Below are 12,811 nucleotides of genomic sequence, written 5' to 3' on the forward strand. Positions count from 1 at the left end.
CCCTAGCTGTATCCAGCCTATCCAAGTTCTTCTTTCCTTTGCATTTTATATTTGTACTCACGTTTTCTAATTCTCAAAACTTTGCCTTCCAACGAGATTTAAAAAACTCTTTTGCTCAAGCCTACATACATCCAGAAGTTTCAAACTAGATTTGTACAGCTCTAAATAAGACAAATTCACTGAAGAGTTGAGAATTTTTAGTTCTCCCCTGCAAGACTAAGCTTATACAGTCAAATACTCTGTACCTACGTGATGATTGGCAAATTGTTTTTGTTCCTCTTTACGGTGATCACACAATTCTGTTGTGCTTTGTTTGGATTGATTTACTTCTGATTGCTTTCACTTCAAGGTTTTCCCCCCTACCTTTCACTTCTAAAATTTATAACTGCCCAAAAGAGTACACAGCCACTCCTCATTTATCAACTATCTTGTTATCTGGCATTTTGCATGTATGATGATGGTAAACAATCTACTGTCCAGTTATTATGTGTGCATAAATGGTGTACATGTGACTGTAAGAATTCCTAAGTATGAGGCAGCAGTAACATTGGCTGTGATGGTTAAGGATATCTATCAATATGAGTGGGCTGTGATTCTCAGTGATTTGCTAATTATGTAATGCTACAATTTAGCAGTTATCTAATGGTGTAATTTGAGTTATGTAATGATGTAACCATCCTTCATTTTGTAAGCTGATGTAATCATCCTGTATTTTCACTTAATACAGGCTTTTCCATATCAAAAGGTTTTGCAACCTAATTATGTTGATAAGTGAGGAATGTATGTACTAAGAGGTGCTTCCCTTCCTACTCTGTTTCTTCTGCCCTATTCTCATTATCTTTTGTAGGTACCAACTATTTCTTCATTTATTTTTCCTATGTTTCTTCTGTTGGTAAAAACAAGCAGTTTTATGCCTGTTTTCCTATGCAAAATGTTGATTATTGTTTATTCCATTCTCACACAAGTTTTCTTTCACCTCTTCCTCCTCCCTCCTTTCTCTTTACTGGAGCAAGTTCTGTTCAGATCCAACTTACAGAGGTTAAGCCTTACCTCAGCCCCAGGATCTTCATATTGTTCTCCATATACACATACAATCCAGAGCACACCATTCTTTGCTTTTTTATAGCACTGATTGTTTCTGTCAGCCAGAACACATACTGTGTTTTCCCATTATTTATTGTTGTTTGGTGAAGGTTGCTGATTACAGTAGACAAAGCATACTATTTGGAACTAGATGGTCCTAGGCATTATCAGCTCCATCACCTCTAGTGGTATGAACTTGACCCTATTATGTAGTTTCCCAGAGTTGCCTTTTTTCCTCCAGCCTAGGGCTCAGAAATATGAAGAATAGTGAAACATGTTTAATAAACTGAATAAGCAATAAATAAATATTTACAAAGGTAGTATTATGATTATTACTTGTTCCTTTGCTAAATATTCAGAAAATCAAAGAATTATTAAATCATACTGGTGTAAGCATGCATGTATTGCTTTTCCTCCACTGGTTGTTTTTTTGTTTTTTGTTTGTTTGTTTGTTTGTTTTTAATGTGCAAAGAGAAGACTGCTGGACCAGGATTCAGAAGACCTGTTCTTGTTTTACCAGCAAGATAAATTCTGTGTTTCTGGGCATCCCTTTTCCTCTTCTTGGTCTTTTCATCAGCCCAGGGAATATGTTGTCTATTTCATGGGGCCATTTGTAGAGATTAAGTGAGTTAATGTGCATTTTAAAAGTACCTTCTAAATTATGGAGTACACAGTGGTGATCCTAAAGGTTAGTGGTTCAAACCCACCAGCTGCTCCATGGGGGGAAGAAGCAGTCTGCTTCTCTAAAGATTTACAGTTTTGGAAACTCTATGGGAATGTTCTACTCAGCCCTGAATCAGAATTGACTTGAAAACATAAGATTTGGGAATTTTTTTTCTGTTTTGCATTATTTTTTAAATACATTTTTTTTAATGGCAGAGGCAGGTTTAGTGGTGTCACCTTTTTTGTACACTGTAATGAGCCAACCCCCCTTAACCCCCCCAAAAAAAAGAGCAAGTAAGAAAAAGTTTCACACCGCACTTTAACACAGATTTTGTAAGCAGTAGGCATCAACATCTCCACATGGTTGGCGTGGGAAGCCTGAGGTCCCTCAGTCATCTGTGTTGTTCCATGAACTCCCGCCACCCCATGGCACCCAGCCCGCTGGCCGGGACCCCACAGCACAGGTGCGGGGCCAGCTTAAGGCCAATGAGACGCAGCATGCTTTGGCTTCCCCTGCCCCCCCCCCCCCCCCCCCCGCCTCTTTTTTCTAGTCAGTGTTAAATTTTTCTCTTAAGATTTTATTACATAAATATTCCATGCGTACACCCAAAATTACATAGCTGTTCTGTGCACCTCTGAGAAGCTTAAAAAACTTTTAAACCTCACTTTTTTATGAAGTTGTGTGGGTGACATATATCATTTGTGTTCAACTACTAACCTAATGATTAACCGTGTGAACCAATCCAGTGGATTCATGAAAGAAAGCCCTGGCCACCTGTTTCCATAATGATGGTGGCCAAGAAACCCCCATGAAGCAGTTTTACTCTTACAGGGTGTAATTTATGGGATTATGGGGTTGCTATGAGCTGGAATTAACATGATGGCAATGAGTATGGCTACATATGTATGAAAAACTGTTTGCAGCCACAATTCAGCTACCATTTGCACTTTAAGAACTGCAGACCCCTCCTTGGGGTATTTGCCATTGACTTGGATTGTATCACCAAGTCTAGACTATGTGGTCAAGATACACACATAGAGGGATATAATATTTGGAAAGAAAATAAAGACCAATATAGACACAATGATAATATCTAGAGAATGCAGTGGTGTTAGGCTTACCTTCTTGGAATCTCTGGGTGGTGCAAATCAGTTGACTGTTGCTGAAAAGTCTACAGTTTGAACCTGCCCAGAGGCCCCTGGGAAGACCAGCCTGGTGATCTACTTCTTGAAAATTCTAGGGAGCAGTTTCTCTGCCACATGGAGTGGACATGAGTTGGTTATTTATGTGGCAGCAACCACTACCAAGGACATAATTTTCTGGCTACTTTTTGGGTGTTTTCTCACTTTCTGCAGTGAGCATGTATTGCTTGGTAACTGGAAAGGCGACTGTGTGCAGAGCAGCCTCTTCCCAGCAGGTGTCCCCTGTGGATTTGTTACTTTGGCAATGACTCATCCTTCTCATCACTCTGCCCTGGGGATCCTTGAACTCACCGTTACACTCCCCGTGAGAGTAACTGCAGGATCTTCTGAAGGGAACTTTGGAATTGATGCGTGAATGCTGGAGTGACTTCTTATCTGTTTCTCTCTGCAGTTGGTCACCACTGATGGGCGCTTCCTCAGAGACAGTCTATACAGTGAAGGAATCCTGATTGTGTGGGACCCATCTATATATCATTCAGACATCCCAAAGGTACAAGAGTGTCCATGGGAAGGAGGGGTTGGATTAACTGTGTGCTTGTAGAGTTTCTTGAATTCTTGGGGTTTTAATGTCATAGCTGACCTTGTGGGTGGACCATTTTCATTTTAGGGCATCTATCTTATCTGGACTACCAGGCATAGAGGTATTTCCCACACTAGCTGCTCTCAATGCCTTGTCATACTTTGCCAAATTGCAGGCCCGTTGTCATTGATTCAGTGCAACCTCACAAAAGCCTGGGAGGCTAAGTAGAACTGTCTCATAAGATCTCCAAAGCTAAAATCTTTACAGAAGCAGATTGCCACATCTTTCTTCCATGGAGCAGGTGGCAGATTCAGATTATTGACCTTTAGGTTAGCAGCCAAACACTTAAACAATTGTCTCCCAATTATGGTGTGTATGGAAATAATGTTGTTGTTAAGTGCCATCGAGTCGCAGACATAGTGACCCTATGAAGGAGAATCCTCAATGATTTGGTATCTTTCATCCTCTCTTCTGGTTCATAGGGTTTCCGGAGGCAAGCTATTATGGAACTAATAGAGGTTGTGTTTCTAAGAATCTGAAGTGAATTGTGTTCATTTAATATGCTCATTCCTGATAATTCTCAACAGTAATAGTCACTATTGTGATAGAAATGACTACAAATATTGCCTCACATTTATGGGAATGAGTTAATCTCATTTCATTTCTTTAGCAATGCCAGGAAGTAGAAAGTGTGGTCTTTCCCATTTTATAGCTCAGGACACTGGAATAAGTAGCAGGGGCCACTCATGCCGTTGGATGCAATATGTTAAGCAGAGAGTCCAGATATTCTGCATCAGCTCTCTCTGGAAAGAAGACAGGAGTTTCTGTCTCCCAGATCCTTACCTTCTTGGGGACAGACCTGCCTCTGTTTGCTGTGGTTGTCAAATGGCCTTTTCTGTATGGGGGCCACTAGGGCCACAGGAAAATGTCTTAAAGGAGGCAGAATGGAGAGCACTGTACTCGTGACATTTAATTCTTAGATTTTTCTTGTTGTGTACCGACCCATAGCTGACCCTCCAGCAGGTTTACAGAGGCAGTAAATTACACATGAGGAGATTGCCCAGCTTTCTCCCAGGGAGCAGCTGGTGGGATCGAACCATGTGACTTGGATTTGGCAGCTCCTTACCCTTGGACCACCAGTGTCCTCTAATTCTTACATTAGACCACTAATCACTGACAGACTCTAGTGATCATTGTTGTTGTTGTTGTTATGTGCCGTCGAGTCGTTTCCGACTCATAGCGACCCTATGCACAACAGCTCTAAACCCTGCTTTATCCTGCGCCAACCGCACCGCCTCTGACATACCCATCCCGATTACCCCAGTCACCGAATCAATCCATCTCATAGAGGGTCTTCCCCTCCTGCGCTGTCCCTCCACCCTCCCAAGCATGATGTCCCTCTCCAAGGACCCGTCCCTCCTGACAACATGTCCAAAGTATGTCAGACGAAGCCCCAGAATCTTTGCCTCCAAGGAGTAGTTTGGTTTAATCCTCTCCAAGATGAATCTGTTTGTTTTCCTGGCAGTCCATGGTACATTCAGTACCCTTCTCCAGCACCACAGCTCAAAAGCATCCACTCTCCTTCTGTCCTCCCTAGTCATTGTCCAACTCTCTGATGCATAACAAGTGATTGCAAATACCATGACCTGTATCAGGCGCACCTTAGTCTCCAGAGAGACACTGTTGCTCCTGAGTACCTTTGAGAGGTCCCTAACAGCAGACTTTCCCATCGCGATACGCTTTTTGATTTTCTGACGGTTGGTACCAAGAGTGTTGACTGTGGAGCCAAGCAAAGTGAAGCTGTGAACACTCTCAATCTCTTTGTCATCCATCCTGACGCTGCCATTGGTCCAGTGGTGAGAATCTTTGTCTTCTTGACATTGAGCCTTAGTCCATACTGACGGCTGCAGTCCTTGACCCTTCGCAGCAAGTGCATGAGGTTCTCCTCAGTTTCAGCAAGCAAGGTTGTGTCATCTGCATAACGGATATTGTTAATAGATCTTCCACCAATCCTGATGCCACAATTCTCTTCATAGAGCCCAGCCTCTTGGATAATCTGCTCTGCATACATGTTGAAAAGGTATGGAGACAGGATGCATCCCTGGCGTACCTCAAATTCCACATTTTGCCCTGATCTTAGAACTCAGATTTGCTCAGGATTGGACAGGAGCTCTGAACTCACAAGTACTTTCCATTCACTCACCTTTGAAAATATTCAGATGTGACATTTGAAAATGTGGGGTCACATGGCACCCAAGACTCCTTTCAGCTCTGACAGCATCCCCATATTCTATTAAAGTGAAGTCCGAAGCTGTTTCCGGGTCACCACACTCAGAATGTCCTGTCGGCATAGGCTACAGACTCTGTGTCATGTTTCTGTCAAATAAGAGTTATGCTGTGGTGTCTGCTCTAAGATTTTACTGTGTCCTTTCCCTCCCTGAGCCCTCAAACAAGGAAGAGTGCCAGAAGTGAACATCTTCAGTCCACCTTTCTCTTGTTGAAGACCATTTTCTTCTCTTTCAGTGGTACCAGCATCCCGACTACAACTTTTTTAAAAATTTCAAGAGCTATCGTAAGATGCATCCCGATCAGCCCTTCTACATCCTCAGGCCCCAGATGCCTTGGGAGCTTTGGGAAATCCTTCAGGAAATCTCCCCAGAGGCGATTCAGCCAAACCCCCCATCCTCTGGGATGCTGGGTGAGTCCATGTCTGTGGAAGGATCACTCAGACTTGTGTCTTAGGGGGCACGCATGCACTATCCTGGGCCCACATGCTGATGATACAGAGGGACGTAAAACTCATAAGGTCCTGTACTCCAAGGAACAGTCAGCTGGGCTTGGATTACCAGGGAGGCTCAGGGTGGGACTCACAGTTATAAGCCCAAATAATCCCTTGAAAACTGGTTATGAGCTGGTGCAGGCACCAGCAAAGTTAGTGGCTTATTATGTGGTTTACCATCAGGACTCACCTGTGCTTCCTCTCCAGGCATCATGATCATGATGACACTGTGTGACCAGGTGGACATTTATGAGTTCCTGCCATCCAAGCGCAAGACCGACGTGTGCTACTACTACCAGAAGTTTTTTGACAGCGCCTGCACCATGGGCGCCTACCATCCGCTCCTCTTTGAGAAGAACATGGTGAAGCACCTGAACCAGGGCACAGACGAGGACATTTACCTGCATGGAAAAGCCACACTGCCTGGCTTGCGGACCATTCACTGTTGAGCTCCCTGACCAGGCTTCTCACCTCTCTTCAAGGGGCTTTTTCCAGTTGGTTGGTAGCTACCCTGGGCACAGGACCACTATGTTCCTGTGCAATCCCAGACTGATCCTTGCATTCTAGAGCCTTCTGTCAGCAGAGCTCTGGGGCTATAGCGGTCTGAGAGCAAGGAATCGGGTCTAGCATTCCCTGTAGCTGCAAAAATGTATGTGGACCCAACATTCCCACCACACACAGATGCACACACTTAGCCATCTTTCCAAAGAGAATCCTTCCACTTTACACAGTCTGTTTGTATTCCACGTGTTCCTACAAATATATACTGGTAGGTCCTCATTTCCCACCATAGATGCCAAAGTTTTGTTTGTCGTTCCCCCCCCCCCAATTATAATGTTTTCGAAAGCCAGCATGCTACAGTGCTATATAGTGCTATCTATAAGTAGATACTGGTTTCATATTCTAAAGGGATTCCCAAATTATGATTGTGCTCAGATCAGGGTATCTCTGGGGGGGGGGGAACAAATGGTACATGGCATAGGAGACATGTTTGATTCTTCTTGAACCAAGTTGGATTCGAGGCCCATGGCCTTGGACAGGCAGTGCTCCTGTCTCTCTATCAGGTTTGGCTGGTACTTAGCCTGGGTGTTTTTAAGCACAGGCTCTTGATGAGCCCTCCTTTCTTCTCCAAAGGAGATGAAAGACACACCATCTTTAAATTGCAGTCTAGTGGGGTAGAATGGCATGTACACTGGCAGTTAGGATGCAACGTTTTTATGCACTGAGTTCTAAGACAGAAATGAGCTGGCTGGCTGGTCACCTGGGATGGATGCAGAGCCACTGTAACTGAGTCCCAGAGGGCTTCGCAGATACAGGGACATTTGAGTGGGACTTAGAAGAGGAGGAGAATCATGTAAAGCACTTTTATCTGAGTTATTTTGTTTGTGTTTTCATTTTTCCCTTTGTCACTGTTAACTCAGCTCAAATTTGCAAGTGTGACATGGCTTTTGAGGGATACCCCTGAAGCAGCAAAGTACAGCCCCATGGCAGACACCAGGCAAGGCCCATGCCAAAACCCCCAATTTCTCTAGGCTTGGCCTGCCCCAGTCTTACCAACTGGTTTGCACAACAGTATTCCAATTCTTTTCTAACCCCACATCTCCTGCCAGCTGCCATCTTCTCTTTCCCTTTAAAAGTCTTCCCCCTTGTTAATTACAGTATTTTCTGCTTTAAAAGTATCCTGACCATATTGCTTTGACCTTCTGGGGAAGGTCTCTCAGGGAGTGGGGGAGGTGGTCCCCTAGGGCTTAAAGCCATCCTCAGAGCTTAACTGGTTCCCTTCCTGGTGTGCAGGTATGTGGGATCAGATGGCCACGCCCTCAGTTACCCCTGCCCCCAGGGAATTAACATCAGAATCTCCCCATAGCACCAGCTGGCTGGCAATCCACATGTGGTTTGCATACCACATTCCCCTTCCCCTTTTGGACTGGTTTGGCCCCTAGCAAGAAGTTAAACCACCTGCTCAGGGCCACAGCTGTGGAGCCAGGCTGCTAGCCAGGCTTTCTGAACTCCCCATTCTGGCCTCACATGCTCAGTGGACTCCAAGGTGGGAGCTTCAGACACTGGCTTGCAAACCGGGGCCCTTATGAATGCCAAACCCTAGGTTTATGTAGACTGTAGAAAGGACTCTGAACTGCAAAGTCCCGGGCTTTCAAAGCTATATCGCTCGACTTACTAGCTGTGCCGCCTCAGCAAATGCCCTTCCCTGAGCCTCTGTTTCCACATCTGTAAAATGGAGGTGATGTACCTACCTCACAGGGCTGTTGTGAAGATCCTGTGAAAGCGCCTGTCCTGCGTCTGTACCTGACTCTCAGCAGGGGCTCAGTACGAGCTGGTTTCCATTCTTCCTTTGCTGGACCCTGCTGCTAGGGCGTCCAGAGAAGGGGCCCTGCTCTCAGGGAATTTTCCTTGTAGAAGACAACCTGCCACCCTGCTTGCAACACCCAGGAAACCATCCAAAGCAGTGAGGGGTGAGGAATGCACCCCTTCTCACTGCCTGCAGCTCAGGTTTCATTCTGCCCGGGAAGGATCCAGAACTCGGACCTCTTAACTGCTGTCTGGAATGAGTCTTGTCCATTCTGGGCTCCTCAGTTCCTGGCATGCTTCATGTTTCGGTAAACTCATTGTGATCTCTACATCTTAGACAGTGAATGTGGAGGAGAGGAACATGCCATCAGCCTGGATACGTTTGCTGTGGAGACTGAGACTACACTGGGTAGATGCTAGTTTTTAAGTTTTATTAATATAAGGGATCAGATTAATTTAAGTATGATTATGATGTCTACAGAATGTGGATGTGCTCTATGTTGAAAATTTTATAAAATGCAAATAAAATGTTAGAGTATTTGGTATGATGAGCAGTTTAATATTTGTGGCCAATAATGTAAAAATGCTAATGAGTGCTTGCTGTCGGGACCTATCTGTCTGCCAGGAGTTCCATCTTCAGTCAGTGTCTTTTCAGCATCTCTCATGTATCTTTTAACCATTCCACAGTTTTAGGAAGCTGCTGATTATGCTTTGGAATTGAAGCAGCCCTCTTGGAGACTTCCAAATAATGCCTAAGCTCATTTTTAATTACCCAAAGATTATGTAAAATTTTAAAATAAAAGGTTTTTTAAACAAAGAAAAAGCTGTTACTTCTCATTTGCTGTGGGAATGATTGCTCTTTGGAGGCACTTGGCAAGTGTCTCCAAAACCCACTGTCATCAAGTCTGACTCAGTGAGACACTCTTCCCATGATAGCAGCCCACCTTGTTATTACTATGTCACCAGCGCTCTTTTGCTTGACTTCAGACATAACTAAGCTGTCTGATACCCAGAGTTTCAGGGACAGGGCAGACACTGAATTAAAGGAAAATGTGCTTAATAAGTAAATAAAGGAATGTGCTTCCTGTAGTTTTCAAAACCGGAAAAATCTTTAAGTGACTGGTATCCTGTAGGAGAGGGTCAAAATGTTTGGGTAGAAATCTTGAGGAAGAACAGCAGGCAGAAGAGAAAAGATGGTTTGCTTTCCCACATCCTTTCACCTCCAGAGACCACCTCGTACTCCCCAGACAGCACTGTGTCTCTTGTGTTGGGCCCGAAAACACTAGGTAGAGATGTCACGGGACCCTGTGCCCTGCTTCCCAGCCAAAGTTCTCGGGGAACTGGTGGTCTTTGGAGAGTGACGTTTCATGGAGACTCCAGTCCAAGCAAATGGGACATTCGGTGGCCGTGAAAAGATTCCACGCAGAGTGAATAACAGATGCCCTTTCCTGATGTGGTAATTGATGAGGGACATCTGAACAGTGCCTGAGTCAAACTAACAATAGCAGAAACCATTCCCCAAGCCCTGTCTCCCTATGTTTTAGTAGGCTACACTTGCCACTCACTTTAAAAAACTTTTTTTTTCATTGTCATTTTAACAGAACTTTACAGAAAAGTTAGATTTTCATTCATTGTTGCACATTGCCACTCACATTTAACTCCAGACTGACAATGAGTACATTTCAACTCTTCTGTAGCATGAGAGTTAAAAAAAAATTCTATTAGCTTGGGGACTGAAATATGAACTGATCAAATGTACAGTGTGCCTAGGCATCACTCTGGAAAACACACTTCCCCAGCTACCAGCTAAAATGTTAGAGGTGTGGGTGCACCTAGAAGAGACGTGGAATAAAGGCCTGGTGATCCAAAAACTGAAAAATCAGCCACTGAGAACCCTCTGGAACACAGTTACACTTCAACACACATGGGGTCTCCATGAGTTGGAACTGACACAGAGACAAAGGGTTTGATTTCTGTTTGTTTTTTATTTATGCTGGTGGGATGGAGGGAGAAATAGCCTAAGCTCCTATTTATCTCACTAGGCATTTGAGAGAAGAAAGAACAAAGTCACAAAGGATGAGGTCATGGAGAGATACTAACCTGCAGCCTCTACAACTACCCTTGAAGAGACTTGGCTCTCAGCCTGTTCTCATCCAATCAGTCTCATCTGGCAGTGTCCTGAATCCACACCACTGTGTCTCCTCTGATCCAGGAGGACAAAGAGAATGAGTTCCCCTGATTGCTGGAACTGCCACCTCTGCGCTGGTCCCTGTTCCTTATCTTGTGTGACCCTTGCTTCCACTTCCCTGGTTGGCACTCAGGGCAGCCTTCCTGGAAGTGGTGTGAATAATCGTTTCCACTCTCACCAGGACAGGACAGTGCTGTAATGCAGAAAATATATTCCCGTGGGCTGGAATAATGGCTTCAGTTCCAGGAGAGAGGAAGAGGCTTACTTGAACTAAAACCAACTTCTAGTAACACTATGGGACAGAGCAGAAGTGCCTCATAGGGTTTCCAAGGTCATAATCCTTACAGAAGCAGACGGCCACCTTTTTCTCCTGTGATGGGTTCAAACTGCTGACTTTTTGTTAGCTGCAAACTCTTCACCTCCTGCATCAGTGGGAATGGACATCCAGTGACTATGTATTGTGGGAAATATGCACAAGATCCTAGAAGATAGTGATGATGGAAACTCACAATGCCTGCATGCCAAGAAATCAGGGCTTTGGGGAATGGAAGGTCCTGCCCTTTGGGTCAGGGTTACTAAGATAATGACAGAGAACAAGGATATTATTCTCAAAAGCTAAATCTCAATAGACTTCAGCATTGTTAAAGACTGATACCATGGACGAAAGGAATTGTGACCACCAGACCAATAAGGAATATGATGATAGAAGGAGAACATATTGACATTCTCAACAATCATCTTACTGGAATCCACAATCAACATCGTTGGCACCAGCAGTCAAAAAATCGAAAGATGTGTGTCTGCTGTCAGGGATCTCTCCAAAGTACTGAGGAGCAATAATGTCACTTTTAAAGACTAAAATGTGTCTGATTTAGGCCATGGTATTTTCCATCACTTGCTATACACCTGAGAGCTGGACAATGAATAAGAATGACAGAGAATCAAGCCTTTGAGTTGTGGGGTTGAAGAAGAGTACTGAATAGCCCATGGACTGCCAACAGAACAAATAAATATGTCCTGGAGAATGTGCATCCAAAGTGCTCCTTGCGTGCAGGCATGGAGACAAGCATGTCTCATCTCACAATCTTTGGGCATGTTGTTAGGTGGGACATCCTGCTTGGAAAAATGGAGTTTCAGTGAAAGAGGAAGACTCTCAATGAGATGAATTGACACAATGACTTCAGCAACGGGCTCTAGTATGTCAGAGATGATTAAGATGACATTTTAAATATTGAAGAAACCTGAAAAGAAGGGCTGGAGGAATGACATAAAATTCTCATCAGGAAGCTGGGAAAACTCACAAGGTTGAAGAGTTAAGGTTGTGATTTCAGGGGGCATCCCAGTTAATTCGACTAATGTGTTGATTGCTTCTGTTTGCTTAGTTCATTGTGTAATAACTGAGGTCTTTTTTTTCAAATCTTCATTTGCTATTTGGCTTTTATTTTTTAGTAATGATTTTTTAATGCAACATATATATTATATAATATATATATTTTACATTATATTCTTTAATTTAATTTTCCCCCCATTCATTCATTGTTGCACATTTTAATAACTGAGGTCCTAAAAGCTTACAAGTGGCCATTCAGAACAGAGGAAGAGTCACAACTAGGAGGAAGATTTTGAATGGGTGACTGATTGCCTCCATGAACAAATCTCCTCTTTAGTCATCAGACCAGGAGAACGAATGGCACAAGGTTATCATAACTGAACATTTTGATCAAGGAGTATATAGAAGAATCTTAGTCTATGGGGCGGGGGATGTAGAGCAAAACAGTTCAGCTCAACTAGCAAATGATGCAAGTAATATCTTGCTGTGGATTATTATTTTTTTTAAAGGCTGGAACTTTTTTAAAAGACAGAGAACTGCCAGAAATTCAAGCTAGATTCAGAAGATGGGGTATGAGTGATAATATTGCTGATGTCATATAGATCTAAGTGGAAAGCAGAGAATCCTAGAAAAATGTTTACTTGTATTTTATTGATTATGCTAAGTTCTACAGGACACGTCACCTTCCCTTGGAGACAGCACAACTAAACTTAAGAGACACTGGTCAAAAGAAAAATG

At 43.6% G+C, this 12,811-nt stretch overlaps 1 protein-coding gene across 1 annotated transcript in view; it reads left to right on the forward strand.

The window, feature by feature from the left end:
• ST6GAL1 (ST6 beta-galactosamide alpha-2,6-sialyltranferase 1) overlaps positions 1-6,697 on the forward strand; it is a 29,706-nt gene extending 23,009 nt beyond the window's left edge. Inside the window, exons 3-5 of the mRNA XM_006884109.1 lie at positions 3,341-3,439; positions 5,993-6,167; positions 6,456-6,697. Coding sequence (XP_006884171.1) covers positions 3,341-3,439; positions 5,993-6,167; positions 6,456-6,697 — 516 coding nt within the window. The remainder of the gene's footprint in view (positions 1-3,340; positions 3,440-5,992; positions 6,168-6,455) is intronic.
• Positions 6,698-12,811: the final 6,114 nt, after the last annotated feature.

Source organism: Elephantulus edwardii, unplaced genomic scaffold, assembly GCF_000299155.1.
Source record: "Elephantulus edwardii isolate Elephantulus edwardi_28Jun2011 unplaced genomic scaffold, EleEdw1.0 scaffold00031, whole genome shotgun sequence".
Classification (NCBI taxonomy): domain Eukaryota; kingdom Metazoa; phylum Chordata; class Mammalia; order Macroscelidea; family Macroscelididae; genus Elephantulus; species Elephantulus edwardii.